The 19,747-nt window shown below is 39.3% G+C and overlaps 1 protein-coding gene across 1 annotated transcript; it reads left to right on the top strand.

The window, feature by feature from the left end:
- The first annotated feature begins 1,922 nt into the window (after positions 1-1,922).
- LOC137128845 (alpha-2-macroglobulin-like) lies at positions 1,923-17,086 on the top strand. Its single transcript, XM_067507464.1, has 36 exons — positions 1,923-2,081; positions 2,205-2,385; positions 2,518-2,674; positions 3,152-3,204; positions 3,802-3,822; positions 4,068-4,233; positions 4,330-4,414; positions 4,789-4,930; positions 5,151-5,268; positions 5,355-5,464; positions 5,571-5,738; positions 5,969-6,196; positions 6,642-6,705; positions 6,823-6,968; positions 7,265-7,414; positions 8,603-8,749; positions 8,954-9,044; positions 9,154-9,319; positions 9,537-9,762; positions 10,972-11,098; positions 11,174-11,295; positions 11,423-11,474; positions 11,928-12,011; positions 12,457-12,633; positions 12,921-12,996; positions 13,081-13,237; positions 13,692-13,766; positions 14,295-14,457; positions 14,549-14,736; positions 15,198-15,410; positions 15,905-16,029; positions 16,123-16,213; positions 16,311-16,379; positions 16,468-16,573; positions 16,705-16,746; positions 16,873-17,086. Exons 1-36 carry the CDS (start codon positions 1,996-1,998, stop codon positions 16,875-16,877), a joined length of 4,377 nt encoding a protein of 1,458 aa, XP_067363565.1. The 5' UTR covers positions 1,923-1,995; the 3' UTR covers positions 16,878-17,086.
- The last annotated feature ends 2,661 nt before the right edge of the window (positions 17,087-19,747 follow it).

The raw sequence follows: 19,747 nt of genomic DNA, 5'->3' as shown, positions 1-19,747 counted from the left end.
TAGAATTTCAGACTTGGAGTTTAGTTATTGAAAGAAATGCATTTCTCACTGTTAGCTAACACACATGCAGTGGATACAAGAAGTCTACACACCGCTGTTAAAATGCCAGTATTTTGAGATGCAAAAAATCGGTACAATATAAATCACTCCAGAATTGTTTCCTAATTAATCTGTGCAATTCATATAAAAACAGACAAATAACGTTGGGGAAAGTGGTCAAAAAAATATAAAATGAATCTATATTTATGCTCTAGTATAAATATCCACTATAAACTGTGCTAGTTTATAGTGGATATTTATACTAGAGCATAGAGAGAGTGGTGGGAGGTAAGAAAGAAAGTTTGACTTTTCTTTTTCTCTCACGTGATCAGGCAGAGACAGAATACATCTACCTAAATATGTAGGTGTTGTCTTGGATGAGTATCTCAGTTTTAAAAGTGGCATCGGTGTCCCAGTAAAATCTGTGGTACAGCAATGGTATCACTGCTGAACATTATCGTACTCAGACTTTTGAGAGGGAACCCTCAGTGTGGCTGGTTTTATTTGTTAAGGATGCAACATAAAAGGTGATAATGCTGTGTTTTTGTTTTTGTTTTTATTTCCCCACTACAATTGTATTGGCTAACTGTAACCAGAAGGCTGTTTGAGAAGTTCATCAGTTTGCTGATGTTTACTTATTCGAAAAACTCTTTACTTTGGCTCCAGTAATCAGAACAAGAGCTGTTTGCAGGACAAAATCAAACACCCCACGCTGGGTAAAGGGCGATGTTGCAGCATTCAGTTTACTGTAACACTGAAACCTCCACTGACTTAAGAAAAACCTGTATCCTGCCATTGTAACCATAGAAGGAAAGGACAGGACAAAATGCTTAAATAGAAAATCACAGTTGGTAAAGCAGGACTTTTGACAAAAACACTAAACAAACCACAGAATTACCTTCAAATTATAGTGAAATAACCATAGACGATCTACACATAGTTATTTGCATACAAAGTTACATTATTTTTGAGACAGTGTCAGAAAGAGCTGGAGGCTCATATTATTTTGCATTCATTGCTGCTTTGACAATTAGGTGAAACAGTAAACTTTGAACCATCCCTGAACAAACAATGGATTGTTCAATATGCAATTTGTAAATGTTTTACATATGGTAAATGGTAAATGGGCTGCACTTATATAGTGCTTTTCTACCTATTGGCAATCAAAGCGCTTTACACTGCTTCCTATGCTGCTATACAGCTGCCCAACACTCACCTGGAGCCACTAAGTTGGGATTTAGTGTCTTGCTCAAGGACACTTTGACATGTGACTGAAGGAACCGGGGATTGAAACAACAACTGTGAGATTGGTTGACTACCTTCCTGCGTCCGTGTGTCTGTGTGCTGGTGTTTGTATGAACAGAATAAAAATGACCAGTGTGAATTTTCTATCACAAGGACATTTTGAGAAACTGAGGGCAGTTCTCACATTCTTACACCATTTCAAAAAGCTGTTTGAGGGTTAAGACCTGGTTTTAGTGTTAGTATTAGGTTTAGGTGAGGCACTCAGGGGGGCTGTGTAGCTCAAGGGGCGGCTGTAGCTCCGTTGGTAAAGGCAGTTGTTAAATGGTTCAATCACCAGGCAAGAGACTGAACCCCTAACAGCCCATTCCCCTTCCCAGCTGTGCGATGCAGGTCTAAGCCTGGTAGAAATTGGGGAGGGCTGCGTCAGGAAGGGCATCTGGTGTAAAAACTGTGCCAAATCAACAATGAGCCACTGTGGCGACCCTGAACTCACGGGATAAGTCGAAAGGACCAAAAAAACAACTGAGTTGGCACAGTTAGAGTAATTGATAGGAATTGCATTATGTCAGGAAATGTCCTCAGTTTCATGGCTACAAACGTGTGGGGTTGTGTGTCTGTGTTTGTGTTTGTGTTGGGGCGGGTCGGGGGTCGGTTTCTGTATTGGGGACTATTTAACAGTTGTTGACTCCCAAGGTTTCATCCCAATCAGCCATGGGTCTCCCTAGGATTCAGATGTGGACGTGGACACTGTGTGTCTTTTTGAGCTGGATGTCTGTTTATCAAGTGCTGGCAGGACCGTAAGTTTGGCAGTACTGACTGAAAATACTACTTTTAAAAAAGCTTGTTTTATGTTAACATTGAGTTTGCAGTTCTCCTGTCAGATTCTGTGAGGATAATATTAAACATGTTTCTGTCTGTAGACACTACATGGTTGCAGTTCCTGCTGTTATTCAAGCTGGAGCTGAAACCAAATTCTGTGCGAGTCTCCTGGAGCCAAACGAGACTCTGGTCATGACTGTCACTTTATTGTCTGCGGAAAAAAGCAAAATTCTCCTCCAGAAGACATCGGACACAGAGTTTCATACATGCACTGAGTTACAGGTCAGCTCTACAGGCTTAGTAATAAAAGATTAATTATGTTGATTTCAGAACACATTAATAGAACATAACAAAGGCCAAATCATTTTACAATGCAATGTGCATTTGTGTTTCAATAATAATTTTCTGTCACAGGCTCCTTCAGTGCAGCAAGAAGTGGTTCTGAACTTTGAGGTGGAGGTACGAGGTGACACGTTTTACTCAAAACAAAACAGGAAAGTTATGATCAAACCCTATCAACCAAAGACGTTTGTCCAAACGGATAAACCAATCTACCTCCCTGGACAAACAGGTAACCTTGAAATAGAACATGCAGTCGCTTTCGAAAATTTCCAGAAACTTTTTAACATTTTGACAAACTGACATTCACTCGTTTACATAATTATTCAGGCCTTGAATCAATAGTTTGTAGAAGTCCCTCACAGCTCCAAATGTCAGAGTAAGTTGAGTAAGTGTCTACAGACGTCCCACACATGGGTTTGGACAGTTTATCCCATTCTTCCTGACAGATCCTTGCATTTCTACAGTGTTTTATCTTTACACCACAGTGACACATATCTGACAGTTCTAGTTAGCTAACGTGGAAATTAAGACGGAGACATCGGCTGTTTACAGTAAAAATCCCAAACTACACAAAGTTAGCGGTACAAGGGGGCTGAATTGAAATGCATGTGTCCCAGTAATTAGTCAGTTGTTCTAGTAATCTGAGAGGATGTTTAACACTACTATAGATTCAATGTAAAAACTTATCCATTTGAATTTATCTCAGTGCATTTCAGGGCTGTCACACTGGACACCAAATTCAGACCTGTCAATCAGCCAGTGAGTATCTCTCCTTTCTTATGCATCTCCTATGTATTAGTATAACATTAGTTATGTAATACATGCCCCAGTGAAATAGGATACATAGACCAGCATGTTCAAAGCAAAGAGAGGTTATGCAATGAAGAGATGGACTTGTGTGTGTCCTGTTTAAACACAGTTACGTCACTAATCACTCAGCTCCTAAAGAAGGGTCAATAGTACAACCAGGGCTTCTAGTCAGACCATCTGTGCTGAGTTGACACATTTTTTATTCTTTTTTAGAAATGGAAAGGATGAAACCATACAAAAATATTAAATAGATGTATGTGTTTCCAGTCACTAATTTATAATGAATACAGATTCTCACAGTGGCATTTTGTTTGTTGTGTGTTACATGCTTCATATTTTCATAAAGATAAGAACTGAAGTCTAAACTGAGTGTGTTGGAGTCAGCAGTATGTGTCTGTACAGTAATTGTAAAACACCTGGACACCTGCTGATTTTCACCAGTATCTGATTTCTTGGAAAAATGTTTTGTAAAAAAGTTTAACTCAAATTGAGTAAACACTGTATGATGACAACTTGTCCTTCTCTCTGCCTTTTTTTTTTTTACAGTACAAAATCATTGAAATTAAGGTAAGAAAATGTCCTCACACAATTATTTCTCTTATAAATTCAGCATGTTAATCTTTTCGACACATGGAGAGCCCAAGACTTCTGAGTATGATGCTACTCTACAATTTATTTATGTTTTTGTTAATTCAGAGTAAATTTACAGTGAAGTAGTATTATTAGTTACAGTACAATACAATCCTATTATTACTACTATTTCTTATTCAAACCATGAATACATGTTCCTTTCCATTTATTTCTTTAAACAGGATCCTAACAATAACCGGATTGGACAGTGGCTCAATGAAACAGCCAACAGTAAAATATTGCAGCTTTCTTATTCCTTAAACTCTGAGGCTCGTGAAGGAATGTATGGAATTATTGTGTCAGTCGGTGAAGATAAAGTATCTCATAACTTCAAAGTGGAGAAATATGGTATGTTAGAATGAATCTCTTCGATGAAAACTGAATTAAGTAAACCAAGTTGTCTCTAATGAAGCAAGGATGCTAATGACCATGTTTTGTCCACAGTTTTGCCTAAATTTGATGTTAAAATAGATGCACCTGATGCAGTGAGTATTGGGCAGGATGAAATCAAAGCTGAAATATGTGCAAAGTAAGAAAAACTCCTTTCTTCATTAATTCTAAATCACACTTTCAGAAGACCAGGAAACAGTCCCTTCACAAAGTATTGCAATGTCAGGCCGGTTTTTAGTATTGTATTTGCAGGCAATTGGGTTTAAGATCAAAATGAGACGTGAGCTAAGAATGTCAGCTTTCATTTGATACTATTTTCACATAATGTAGATGCATAAAACAATGTAGCAGCATTTGAATCAAATGACCAAAGATGTTAAACCCAAATGTCTTCAGTGCACAGCAAACACTATTGAATTGGCCTTGTCTTTTCAATACTTCTGGACAGGACTGTAGGTCATGTTTGGTGAGGGAATGACTTTTCAACAAAAATGATTGTCTTTATCTAATTAGATATACATATGGACAGTCTGTGCCTGGAAGTGTAAAAGTTGAGCTGTGCCGACCTCTTCAACATTATCCATTTATAATGTCCACTGAACATTCTGGGGAAGTCGATATTGTAACTGCCCCATGCCACAAGGAGACAAAGCAGGTACAGGTTTCTGCAAAGAGATTTAGGCTTTGACAGATCCAACATTCATGTTTTTAGATTGCACATATCTAAGATAATGTCCTTGTGTAGTAGTCAAGTCACAACCATTTCTTCAGAAATGTCCAGCAGAATATTAAATTTAAATTTAAATCAAATTTGTTTTTATGTTTTTTATGTATTACTTCATGTTCTTTATTTTTCTTTTTATTGTATTTTCTAGATGGACAAGAAAGGCTGTGGCACTTTTATTTTTGAGATGTCAACGTTTACAAAAATAGACCAAAAGGTACTTTTTGATGAACTGGTTCTCCTTGCTAATGTGGAAGAGGAGGGGACAGGCAAGTCTTATGTTATATTTATATATGAGTATTAATTAAAATACAGAACAGAAGCATGTATTTAAACAACATTTCCTCCCATACAGGTATTTCACACCCACAACAGAAGAAAATAACGATCTCATTTGTTGTTGGAAAGCTGTCTTTTATTGATACACCCAAGGTTTATCACCAAGGAACAAATGTGGAGGGAAAAGTGAGTTGGAAAATGTTAAATTGTTGTTCTGACTTTTCCAGTGTCACTCTGTAAACAAGGCAACTTTGTGGATCCCCTGATGACACAAACTTTGTGTTTTCAACAGGTTAAAGCAGTTTATTTCAATAATACACCCACCGCTGACATGGCAGTGTATCTGTTTGAGGGTGACAGGTGGTCAACACGTCTTCTACACAATCTGACAACTGACAGCGATGGTGTTGCCACATTCTCATTTAGCACAGCTAACTATAGTAGGGACATTGTGCTCGTGGTGAGTAAAGATTACACATAAAATGACTTTTTCACCATTATATGTCAGTGCCATGAAATTGCCTGCATGAATACCGGAGCCACAGCAGCTGGTGAACTGTTTGCTATTTAACATTTTAAATAGCTTAATCTTACCCTGCTTGTATCTGAGCTCACTTTGCAGTATTTAGTTCACATCAACCACAATGACCTTGTGTATAATTTTTAATTGCTACATCTGTATCTGTGCAGGTTAGCAACACACCAACACTTCAACACCCTGGTTATAGAGCTGCATACTATGAACATGGACGTTACACACTGTCTCTGGCACAACAAGTCTCTCCTGATACTAAAACAGTCAGCTCCCTGGAGGTGAAGCAGAAATATAAACCACTTTCCTGTGACGCAGAGGAAGAAATCTTCATCAAATACACTATAGTTGGAGAGTCTCAGGGCTCTGTGGATGTGATGTATCTGGTGAGTGAAAGGTTTTCATCAGTTTTCTCTCACACACTTGGAAAATTTAAAAATGATCTGAATTATTAAGGAATTGGCACAACTAATCTAAATGAGTGAGGCTGAAAACACATACGTTCTATTTTAGCCATAGAACGTATGTAGCAAAACCATGCTGAGCGGCAAGGAACTAGTTTTATTCAGGATTTCTGTTTTCAGTACTTAAAAGGACCAGATCTTCATCAGTCATACGTAAACAAGACTGAACTCGTTGCAAAGCAGTACAAAGACTTTGCATTTCATATTTATGTGCTATATGATATTTTATGCACTTTTTGAACCTTGGTTGAAGAGCAAAGAAGTAACATTCAACATACAACTATGTTTCATGGTGTATCCTGTTGAATGGACTGAAGGTTTAGTGTTACATTACTCATTATTTCTTATTATCTCTCAATTTCTCCAGGTTTTATCCAGAGGAGCCATAGCTTTGCAAGGACATACACATATTGAAGTGCAGGATAAATCAGGTGGGAACAGACTGGTTTTAATCATAAATTCGGGGTATTACATTTTTAAAGTGTTCTTTACATTAGCAGCGCCGTTGATCTATGGATGCATAAAAATGATCTGGTTTGTTGTTTTAGTGAATGAAGGTGAGGTGTCTTTCAAGCTGAAAGTGTCTCCAGACATGGCACCAGAAGTCCAGGTTGTAGTTTATGCCATTCTCCCCAGCGAGAGAGTCGTCGCAAAGAGTGCTGACTTCTCCACTGAGAAGTGCTTTGGTCACAAGGTCAGTGAGGCAAGAAGACTTTTGGCAACAACAGCTCATCAGATGTAGCTGTGGAATTAGTGTATGTTCTGTATTAGCTGCTTCAGAGTTAACACGTCAAACTGTTGATGTTCAGCACATCACCATCATGTACCATGGAACATTTCTATAAATGCTTACTCTCAACTGTTGATTGTGTGAAAGTACAGGCTCATGCAAATTTTCAATTCTGCCCATCCATATCAAAGTATGATCAAGACTTAAGAAACAGAGATATTTTGTGTTTTTTTGTGTGTGTGTGTTTGTGTGTGTGTCAGGTGTCCTTGGAGTTTTCTCCGTCCTCAGCTGTCCCAGGAGAGGAGACCACCATGCAGGTGACAGCTGAACCCGACTCTCTGTGTGGTGTCAGCGCTGTCGACCAGAGTGTCCTCATCAAGGAACCAGGAAAGATTCTGGATGCAGATAAGGTATCTCTACAATCAAACACAAACAGATGTTTACATACTTTAGTTTTATTTTCTTCTGCTTAATTATTTATTTTATTTATTTATTAATTTTACATAGTTAAAAGCAGGGGTGGGTAATAATTTTCCACATGAGAAACAGAAAATATTGTGGAGGGCCAAAAGGCTAAACTCAATTCTGCATAATATTATTTGTATTTCTTTATAAAAACATTCACTCCAAAACATATTTTGAGCATCAAATACTGTTGGAAAGAGGATCTTAGCACTCTACAGACGTCACAATATTGTCTTTGTGCTCCAAACATTAAGCAGGACACATCATATTGAACTAACTGAACTGAACATCACTGAACTGTGATTTTGAGAAAAAGGCTTCCAAAGAAAGTGTCCCATTTCACTGCTAGTTGCTGCCTTTACATGCCTACATTTGTAGTCTAACCCAGCCCAGGCTGAGCCATCCGACAGCTGTGTGGTAGCCGTCTCATGCTCCTCCAAAAGTGCGACAAACTGTCTGTGATTCAATGCCCGTGCCCTGATAAAGTTTACTGTTTTAGCAACAGCATCAATAACATGGTTAATTTTCAGCACTGACTTGCACAACACATGTTGCTGTATAATACAATGCAAAAATACCAATTTCTGATCTGCGTTGATTTCTGTCACTTTATCTTGCACACATTTTAAAAGTCCAAGATTTTTCCCTGTAACCGTCGTTGTGACACCTGACAGTCTGTCCCATTTCAATCCCAGAGTGTCCATGCCGACTCAAATTCTAGTCCTTAAAGACGGCGATCTGCTCCCCGGAACTAAACACACGGCTTTACCTCCGACTCCAGTAAACAAATACTTAACAGTCCAGTTTTTGTTGAAAAGCCTGCATTCGGCATCTACCTTTTCCTTTTTTAGCATGAGGGACATTTTTGAGGGCTAAAGTCATCTTGTGACGATCATAAATATATATATAAGTTGCTATGTATCGCGTTATTATGTACCTGAATAAAAAACAACTTCAAAATAAAAACAATGCAGCTTTAGTCCATGCATGAGGTAAAATGAGAAAATACGTTTATTTTGTAATTTCCAACTAACCTTACACAGCCGGTCAGAGTTAACCAAAGGGCCGTATGTGGCCTGCATGTACAATGCCCAGGTCTGGTTAAAATCCTTGGACTATGTTTTCATTTTCAGATCTTTAACTTGCTGCCTGTCAGGAAAGTTTCCCATATTCCATATGAGGTTCAAGATCCTGAAGAATGTTTGACTGTGAGAACAAGAAGATACATTATGCCCTATCCTAGAAATCGCGAGAGAAATGATGCTCATTCAATTTTCGAGGTATTTCTTTTACAAAAATCCGTTTACAATATCAAGAATATTACCTTTATGTTTTACATTGCAAGAGATCAGTGATGTTTGTATATTTCCTCTGCTTATTTATTTTATTTATTTATTTATTAATTTTACATAGTTAAAAGCAGGGGTGGGCAATTATTTTTTCCATGGGGATCAATGATGTTTGTATATTGTTGGATTATCTAGAACGTCGGACTGAAGATGGCAACAAACTTGTTTATTCGAGTGCCTTTATGTGTAAAGTTCAATGGAATCCGTTACATCCAGGACTATTATGGTGACCTTTTTTGAGCTTTTTCACACACTCAATACCTACAAACATTAAAACAGTCCACTATGTTTTTGCTTTTCTCTGTTTGTTACTCAAAACCATTGAATTGTTTCAGGACTTTATCATCGAAGCCGTTCTAGCATAGCCAGACAAGATGTGGCATTTGCAGTGTCAATGGATTCTCAACCTGGTCTTGGTGGAGCGCACCCTATTTCCACACCAGTAGTGACAGTTCGCACTTTCTTCCCTGAGACTTGGATATGGGACCTGGTGGAAGTTGGGTAAGGTTTCTCTCTGTCTGAGATCTCAAGAAATCTTTATATGAAATAACTTAATATTTAGATATTTTACATCAGATTAACTACGATATGTTGTAGTATTATCAGTGCATTTCATCCAAACCATTGAAAATATATACATACTGTGCTCTTTTGATCTAAGTTAATAAAGTATGTTTTTCTAGCTAACAGATGTGATTCTTTGTATTTGCTGGTCCAGAGAGTCTGGAACAAAGGATGTGTCCCTCACTGTCCCAGACACCATCACTACCTGGGAGACGGAGGCTTTCTGTTTGTCCCCTCAGGGATTTGGTTTGGCTCCTCGTAAAGAAATCAAGGTCTTCCAGCCGTTCTTCCTGGAGCTCACCCTGCCCTACTCCATCATCCGGGGGGAGCACTTTGAGCTGAAGGCGACTGTCTTCAACTACCTGACCAGCTGCATCATGGTAATCATTCATCATCCGCTCAGCATATTTTTTTTTTGTCACTACTTTACAGATGACACACAGCTCTTACTTTCTTATTGACATATCTGCTTGGATAAGAGAAAAGCATCTTCAACTTAAGGCAGGCTTTTTTGTCAACAAAGCATCTGTGTAAATGGTAAATGGTCTGTACTTACATAGAACTTTTGTACCTTACTTTAACCTAAAGCGCTTTACACTCCTTTCATTTATTCTTTTCATTCACACTCACAATCACTCAGCAATGATGGGGAACACTAAACTCTCTGGGAACAGCTAAGTTGGGATCCAGTGTCTTTCTCCATAACACTTTAAAATGTCACAGGAGGAATCGAACCAACAGCCCTGGGATTGGTATACGAATGGTTTACGTCTTGAGCGGAAGTCGTCATTCAGGATCTGCACTGACTGTCCCCACTAAGTCTGCTAGAAGCTTGGGGGTCATCAGTAGTAACCAACTAACTTTTACTGACCATGCCCTCCATCTCTTGGACATGCAGATTTCCCCTAAACAAAATCATCTACCATCTCATCTACTAACAGGGCAACAGCATTCACATTCAGCAGTGTGTCTGATTTTTGATCAACCAAACACGGACATATCAGACCACTGTTTAGATCTCTACACTGGGCTCCAGTAGCTGCCATATCAGTTTAAACCTACAGTGTGGTGAACTCAGCGTCACTTTTCTAACTAAACACCCTCATCCAGGTCTACAATTGCTCTCACCCACTGTGCTCTGTCAACCGGGCGGATGTCGTTCAGTCGGCAGAGCAGTTGTCCTTGTCCTTGGGCAACAAACTGAACTCCAAGCTGTTCTCAATAGGTCACGGAAGCCCCTTGCATGGCAGCTGCCATCCTTGGTTTGTGTGTGTGTGTGTGTGTGTGTGTGTGTGTGTGTGTGTGAATGAGAAACAACATTGTTAAGCACTGTGGATCAAAGAGCTATATAAGCAGACCATTTACTAACAAACCGTGTTCAGTGGTCCTTATACCACACAGCAAAGCTCTTCAGCTCAGTGGTTCCAAGATTGTGGAACGAACTACCAAACTCTGCAAGCTCAGCAGCTTCAGTCCCAATATTCGAAAACTCTTCCACAACTTTCTGTGCACTTTTTGTGTTTGTCTACTTTTGTTGCATTTAGCACAAGTCTCAAATTTTTAATCACATGATTGTGTCTTGTGAACAGGTCAGTGTGACTCCAGCACCCTCCTCAGATTACACCCTCACCCCTCTCTCTGCTGACCAGTACACATCCTGTCTGTGCGGCAATGAACGCAAGACTCTCAGCTGGAAAATGGCTCCCTCAGTATTAGGTGAGAGTCAAACAGTCATTCACACCCATACTGAAATTTTCCAGATCTACAAGAGTGATTTTACTTTTTTTTTAGGGACCGTGAATGTGTCTGTGACTGCTGAGGCTGTGACTTCCCATGTTTCATGTGACAACGAGGTTGTGAGTGTGCCAGAAAGAGGTCGTGTTGATGTGGTCACAAAATCTCTCATTGTAAAGGTTGGTGACTTACAAACAATGATACAGTCAGTTATGAACAATAAAACATTTTATTTAATTGGATTTAAAATATTTTTATTAATGGAACTGATACTTTAACTCCATTTCCAATCTTCTTCCATTGCAGGCTGAGGGAACAGAGATAACAAAGAACTACAACTGGCTCCTCTGTCCAAAAGGTCAGGATGGTTTATACCAGAAATGATCCCTCAAACTAAAATACATTAGGAAAAATAGACTCTTGCAGTATTATAAGATTATTTGAATTACACACTTATTTTAGCACATTTCATGAGTCCACTTTGGTAAAACAAGCCTGGAGATGGCGTTGTTAATGTTATTGTTGGACACTTAAAGCACAAAGAGGTGGATTAGGTACCAGTCTGACGTGGTGTGAAGAAACAGCATGTCAGGATAGAAGAAAACTAGTCATAAAGGAGACTCAGGGGCGAGAAGAGGCTGCTAGATTTTAAAGCACAGCAGGATGACTGGATAAAGTGGGGAAGTGTAGAAAAGAAACTTGCAGGGACACGTGATAAAAGAACATTTGTACTAGCTTGAATGTGCATTGTCATTAAGTTACATTAATTGAGTTTCCCATCTGTAAGGTGATTTTTTATTTCTGTCCACAGAAGAAGTTTTGACAGAGGAAATTGACATACAACTCCCAGAGAATGTGATTGATGGATCTGCGCATGCTTCACTATCTGTTCTGGGTAAACCCATGTACACATTTTAATTGAGGGCTTTAACAAAAAGAAATAATGCAAGTTAACAGGATTCTCATTAAAAGGAGAATCAATATCTGCAAATTACTTCTGTAACCGGTTTGTTCTTCTGTGGATATCATGCTTTGCTTACCATGGTTGTTAAACATTTTTCAAATTGTTGCACTTTCATACGATACAGAAAGCAAATTTATAGAATAACAAATGTACTTGTCCTGTTCACATGTATAGAAACATCCAACTACTATCATTTATCAGGACTGAATGTACTGGACAAAATGTATCATAATTTTCAGATTTTATCAATTAGATTTTAATTGAATTATTTGATAACTCCACTTATTAAATTAGATTTTGAGGGAATAAAAATGTCTTTTAGTGGTGTAACAGTGTAAAAACATAAACTTTGGTATGATCAAGTGTTTCTGTGCAGGTGACATCCTGGGTCGGGCCCTGCAGAACCTGGATGGGCTGCTGAAGATGCCGTATGGATGTGGGGAGCAGAACATGGCGCTCCTAGCCCCCAACATCTACATCCTGCAGTACCTGAAAGGCACACAGCAGCTGACACCAGCCATCAGGGAAAAGGCCACTAACTTCCTCACTAGTGGTGAGTTAAACACTAAAGGCACATGAGAACCTGAAGCAGCCAGATCAGAATAAAAATGCATTGTGCATGTTGTGGTCCATATGCAGTCATACAAAAGTTGGTAATGTGATGCATCATCACCACATCATCTTTATAAAAGGGAAGATTGTCAGAAAGTGTCTCTAATGTCAGCTGTCCAATAAATGTATAAAATCCCGTAAACTATTACTAATTACATCTGCATCAAATTCCTATCACATTTGACAATTAATACATTAATATCTTAATAAGCTTGTTTTTTTACACAGGCTACCAGAGACAACTGAACTACAAACATCCTGATGGTGCTTACAGCACATTTGGATCAGGAACAGGCAACACTTGGTGAGAACATCGCTGACCAATATATTTATACAATGTGTCTTAGTTTGTCACTGTATATATGAATTTAGTTTTACTTTTCCTCAGGTTGACCGCTTTTGTGCTGAGATCTTTTGCCAAAGCTCAGTCTTTCATCTACATTGACCCAACAAAGATTGCAGAGTCTAAAAGTTGGCTGGAGGTTAAACAACAAGAAAATGGCTGTTTTGAACAGTCAGGCAAACTCTTTAACAACAGAATGAAGGTAAACTGACAGTACAGTTTGTAGAGTAATGACTGATGCTACTTCAGACTAAGAACAAGTTAGAGATGTTTATTTTCATCTAGAGTTAAATGCAGATGCATCATCATGGCTTAAATCTACAACATAGTCATAACTAATGCCGGGGCAGCAGTGGCTCAGTTGTAGGCTCAATTGGTAGGGTGGCCCCCCACTGACCATAGGGTTGGAGGTTCCCGCCCTGCTCTTCCCAACCACATGTCAAAGTGTCCCTGGGCAGAACACTAAAACCCCAACAGCCCATCCCCATCCTCAACTGCACAGTGCAGGTCTAACCCCAGTAGAAACATTTACATGCAGACTAATAATTTGTGATCTGTGGTGACCCTAAACGATAAGACACAAGGACAAAAAATTCCATCCAGTATGTTGGAGGTCGAGTCATGATAAAGTCTGAATGGTGCCTTTCTCTCTACAGGGTGGTGTGTCTGATGAAGTGACTCTCAGTGCTTATATCACTGCTGCCTTCTTGGAGATGAACGTGTCAGCAAACGTGAGTAGACCCTGTAACCACGTTACTAATCTTTTTACAACAGCACATGCTGCATGTATAAACAGATTTTCAGTAACCATGTGTCTTAAGTGCTTGTAAACTGATTCCCTGCTTACCTGGTTAGCTGCAACTGGTAAAGACAGTAAAACTCTCTTCAGAACTGGTGACATATTTTAAGAACTATATATAAAAAAAGTTGTTACTGTAATCAGGGCCTGTATCCACATTAACCAGTCCCTACAGGATTTCATTAACATTTCTCTTATTGTTGGGACCTAAAATTCCAGATGTTATAAAATTGTGATGCTTTTTGCAATGTGTTTATGATGTTTTTAATGGGAAGGTTGCACAGAATCAGGGATCACAGTGTTACAGACAAAGAAGACTGCTACTGCTTAGTCGTGGTAACATTGATTCTTTTAAAATATATATTTGACTTTGGTCCTTGAAAGGTAATAATGGATTATACAGTAATATTCAGGATAAGTTCACAGTTTAATAACCATATGATGGTTAAATCTATTACAGAGTCCTGTTATGACAAAGAGCCTGTTGTGCCTCAAGAAGTCCATCAATGACCTCAGCAACACCTACACTACAGCTCTGCTGGCGTACGTCTTCACCCTGGCAGGAGACATGGAGACGCGAGCTCATCTTCTGCAGCACTTAGACTCAGTAGCATTGGATGAAGGTGAGACATCACATTAAAGGAAATCATGGTGACTTCATTACTGTGACTGTGAGGGACATGACACCTGTTTGTCTGTGGGTGGTTGTTTTAGGAGGATTCCTGCACTGGTCTCAGACTGCAACAGAAACATCAGCCTCTCTGTCTGTGGAGATCAGCTCCTATGTGCTACTCGCCAAACTCAGTGCCTCCCCTACAGCTGAAGACTTGGGCTACAGCTCCCGTATCGTCAGGTGGCTGACGGGGCAGCAGAACCATTACGGAGGCTTCTCCTCCACACAGGTACAGGCCAAACAGTGAATTAAAAAGGCAATATTCTACAATTAAAGCAGGGCTAAAGAGTGAATTGGAAAATTTTTTTACACCTGTGATCTAAAGTTCAAGTTTAGCCACATCATTGTTTTGTGGACATCATGCACAGTGTCAGGAAAAATAACTGAAACATTTGAATCTTCTCTCTAAATTGATCATAAAATGTGATTCGATCTGCAGCAAAGTTAGAAAAAAATACAGTAAACTCAATATTTTCTAATCTGATTATGAATTGGGGAATTTTACTCAAACTGTAAAACAATGAACAAATCCTTTTCTTTTTGGAAAGACAAGAGACAGTTTAGACATATAAAGTTTCTGTAGAGCAAATGTTTTCCTGCTTTTCCCAGTGTAATATAGTTTCAACCACATATTTGGTGTTTGTGCGTGTGTGTGTCTGTGTGTGTGTGTGTTTGTCTGTGTGTGTGTAGGACACAGTGGTGGCTCTCCAGGCTCTGGCTCTCTACTCCACTCTGGTGTTCAGTCCAGAAGGTTCCAGCACAGTGACGGTCCAGTCTCCCAGTGGCCAGCTGACATTTGATGTGAACCAGGACAACAAACTGCTCTACCAGGAGAAGATGCTGCAAGATGTGACAGGAAAGTACAGCCTGGAGGTGAAGGGCAGTGCATGTGCTTCAATGCAGGTCAGTCAACACTGGAAGTTTTCCTGTTTCTTTTTCTTTAATATACAGCACATACAATTATTTCAAACAAGGGATTAGCAACAAACCATATGTTTTATTTACATTCATTTTCTTACTACATTGTAATTTCAGGGCTGTGATACAAAGGGTGCCATGTTCTATGTTGTTTAATAATTTATAAATTGGAAAAATAATAATAATATATGTAAATAGGAGGAAATAGCTTAAAATCTTCTTCACTCTTTTTGACTTGGCTTCCTGCGTCATTCTTCATTTTCTCTCTGGTACATGAAACAACACATGCTCACCAACCCATAGCAAATTTCATGCAACATCCTGAAACAAGTATATGAAAAACGGAACACTTGTAAAAAAAAAAGGTGGTGCTTAAAGGAAACGTCATTAATCTGGTCATAAAACAATCTAATCAAAGATTATTATTGACATACTTGTTTTTATGAATATAAAACTTTGCTTGTGAACCTGTTTCCCAGCTTTCTCTTCACTATAACATCCCAACTCCTACTGATGTCACCACTCTGAGTGTGGAGGTCAAACCAAATGCCGACTGCACCAGTGAATCTCACAGACCTAGACTCACTCTGACTCTAAAATCCCTGTAAGATTCAAGTTACAGCAAACAACTATCAGAACTATGAAAAACAAGGTGAAATCTCACTGAGTAACATCATTCTTTTATGGCTCATTACAGATACAGTGGAGAGGAGAACAGTACAAACATGGTGATCCTGGACATCAAAATGCTGTCTGGGTTTGTCCCACACCCAGACTCTTTGAAGAGTGTGAGTTAATACAGATACCTTTACTGGATGTTCTGGGAAAGTCATTGATGTTGATAAAGTTGATAAAAACCTAATATACTCATTGTAATATCATCAGCTCCAACGTGCCCTGCTGGTGGATCGTGTTGAACAAAAGGAAGATCATGTTCTGGTGTACATACGAGAGGTGAGAGGCATTTACAGCGAGGCTCAAAAGATGATGATCTGCAAATCTGTCTCTGATGTTGTCTGTCTTTTTTGTTTTTAACCAACAGTTACCAAAGGACATACCAATCAACCACAGCTTAGAGCTCGTACAGGAGGTCCCAGTGCAGAGCCTGAAGCCAGCTGTGGTCCAGATTTATGACTACTACCATCCAAGTAAAGCAGACACTGTGATCTCCTATACAACCCTGAATCTTTTTACTGACAACAAAACACACAATGTGAATTCATTTGAAATGTTGGAAACACACACAAAACTTAACTTTTTGATTTTCTTTTTCTCTCAGGTGATCAGGCAGAGACAGAATACATCTACCCATGTGCTGCAGGTAAGAGTCCAAAATAACGTTTCTGATATGAATTTAAAGGCCAAAAGAGCACATACAGCACGTTATCTACTGAATATATCATAAATTAGTCAGAACAACAGTTTTGATTTTTCTTTTCTTTTGCAGCTTAAAGAGGGACGTGTGGTCAGTCCTCATCAATGATTCTCATATTTAAAAAGTCCATTTTACTAAAGCAATGTGCTTTGTGACTCCATGTCTGTTTGTGTAAACGTATACAGTTACTGTGTATTTCACAACAAACCTTTCAGCTGTGTGGCTATTTTTTTCTAGAATTACATTTATGCATATTGGACAATTAAACAATGTGAATCCCCCACTACACATGGTGTTGGTTGTTTTCTACAGGTTGGTGTTTCTTTGTATTTATCCCAGTATTTCATCCACTGATCAGAAACAAAGTTGTGCAGGTCAGCTTAGTCTGAGAAGTATAAATATATTCAAAGGTTTTCATATGAATTTTTAAGGAATAATTAATTTCGAATTTTAGACTTGGAGTTTAGTTATTGAAAGAAATGCATTTCTCACTGTTAGCTAACACACATGCAGTGGATACAAGAAGTCTACACACCGCTGTTAAAATGCCAGTATTTTGAAAAATCGGTACAATATAAATCACTTCAGAATTGTTTCCATTTTTTTTTTCTTTTTTTAAATTTTGTATTAATTCTTATAAAAACAAACCAATAATGTTTGATGAAAGAAGTCAAAATAAAGGTCAAAATAAAAAAGTGACAATAAAGTGGTTGCATAAATATCCAGTATAAACTAGCACCTTTTGATTTATGACAATATTCAGTCTTTTGGGGCACATTTTGCTTTGGGGATCTTTTGCCACTTTACTTATAAAAGGATTCCAAATCTGTCAGACTGTGAGGACCTTTTTTTTTTTATGAAGTATGCTTTGGGTTGTTGTCAAGATGAAAGGTGAAATCCTCTTCATTTTCAGCTTATTAGCAAAGGCCTGAAGATTTTGTGTCAGAATTGACTAATTATATGAACTTTTCATAATTCCCTCCACCTTGACTAAAGCCCCAGTTCCAACTGAAGGAAAATAGCCCCAACTACAATTCACTGTGAATATGAAGTTCCTTTGAGTAGAATAGAAGCATTTTTCCCATCATTAAGAGCATTTACTATGAGGATGTGAACACCAGCTGCTGTATTAATGAAATTTATAAAGCCAAATCAACATGCGGACAATGATCCGCTGTGGCAACCCTGAACTCATGGGATAAGTCGAAAGGACAAAAAAAAAAAAAAACACAAAACCACCATGTAATGCAAACAACATCCATAGTTAATTTTTCTTAGTGCAGATGGTGGTAGACTGGAAATGTAGTAGTGAATACTTCCAGAAGAGGCAGGAACATAGGGTGACATATAGGGCAGCTGTGGGGCAGGAGGTAGAGCGGTCGTCTACCTGCAGTTGTTGGTTCGATCCCCAGCTTAGAAGTTTCCTGTCTCCTCAAGTGTCCTTGAGCAAGACACTAAACCCCAACTTAGTTACTATAGGTGCAGATCATTTAAAAGACAGTAGTTAAAAGCATTCAGTTGGACTAGATCTTGTGTAGACAGTGACTGTTACGTATTGGTAGAGAAACAAAATGACATTGGTGAAGAGGACTAACACAGAGCAGAGGACAAAGTGACAAAGGTGAAAGTTGAGCTTTTAGGGAGAATTGACACAGGCTCTGGGTGGCCAAGAGATGGTTCCAGATGACTGGACCACTACAGCTAATGTGATCAGGGAGACAGATAGGAGGGTACTTGGCGTGTCATCTGGAAAGAGGAAAGTGGACAAGGAGACTTGATGGTGGAACAAGGAAGTTCAGGATTGTATACAGAGAAAGAGGTTAGCAAAGAAGAAGTGGGACACTGAGAGGACTGAAGTGAGTGGACAGGAGTACAGCGAAATGCAGCGTAAGGTGAAAGTAGAGGAGGCAAAGGTCAAACAAAGAGCATAGGAGGACTTGTACTTTAGGTTGGACACTAAAGAGGGAGAGGTGCATTTGTACAGGTTGGTGAGACAAAGAGATAGAGATGTAAAGGATGTGCAGCTGGTTAGTGTGATTAAAGATAAGGATGGATGGTGGAGCAGGAAGTAGCAAAGATTAGTAAGAGTGAAGTGAGGATGAAGAGTGGAAAGGCAGCTGGTCCTGATGACATACCTGTGGACGTATGGATGTGTGAGAGGAAGTGTGTGAGGGAGATTGAGAGGATGTCTGAGGAATGGAGAAGTATACTGGTGCCTATTTTTAAGAACATGGGAGATGTGCAGAGCTGTGGCAACTACAGAGGAATAAAGCTGATGAGCCAAACAATGAAGTTGTGGGAAAGAGCAGTGGAAGCTGGGCTAAGGGCAGAGGTGAACATTTATGAGCAGCAATATGATTTCATGCCTAGAAAGAGAACAACAGATGCAGTATTTGCTTTGAAGAAGCTGATGGAGAAGTACAGAGAAGGTCAGAGGGAGTTGCATTGTGTCTTCGTAGATTTAGAGAAAGCGTATGACAGGGTGCCAAGAGAGGAGCTGTGGTATTGTATGAGGACGTCTGGAGTGGAAGAGAAGTATGTAGAGTGGTGCAGGACATGTATGAGAGCTGTAAGACAGTGGTGAGGTCTCCTGTAGGTGTGACAGAGGAGTTCAAGGTGGAGGTGGGTCTGCATCCGTGTGTAATCAGCTCTTTGCTTGGGCACTATTCAGAAGTGCCCATAAAACTGTTGTTGTAGTCTCATGGTCTTGATGGACAGAGGTTTGTGAAAGAGTTTGTGTCCGGGATGAGAGGGGTCCATCCTGCCGCATATATGGAGATCTACAGCTCCTGTCAAGATGGGAGGCTCACCAGAGTGGATGACACGCTGCAGCTTGGTCTTGCCCCTGGCCGTGGCTACAGAGAACCAGACTGTGATGGATGAGTGTGAGAATCGATATGAAATAAAATTCAGCATCAACTCCACTGTCTTGAGAGTGTTGAGCTCC

This window comes from Channa argus, chromosome 6 (assembly GCF_033026475.1).
Source record: "Channa argus isolate prfri chromosome 6, Channa argus male v1.0, whole genome shotgun sequence".
Lineage (NCBI taxonomy): Eukaryota > Metazoa > Chordata > Actinopteri > Anabantiformes > Channidae > Channa > Channa argus.
The sequence above is the reverse complement of the archived record's forward strand: the minus strand, read 5'-3'. Positions and strand labels throughout refer to the sequence as shown.

Coding starts and splice junctions, on each gene's coding strand:
- LOC137128845 (XM_067507464.1), top strand. CDS start 1,996: ATGGGTCTCCCTAGGATTCAGATGTGGACGTGGACACTGTGTGTCTTT. Junction 16,214..16,310: donor ACCCAGACTCTTTGAAGAGT/GTGAGTTAATAC, acceptor TAATATCATCAG/CTCCAACGTGCCCTGCTGGT. Junction 16,574..16,704: donor TTATGACTACTACCATCCAA/GTAAAGCAGACA, acceptor TTTTTCTCTCAG/GTGATCAGGCAGAGACAGAA.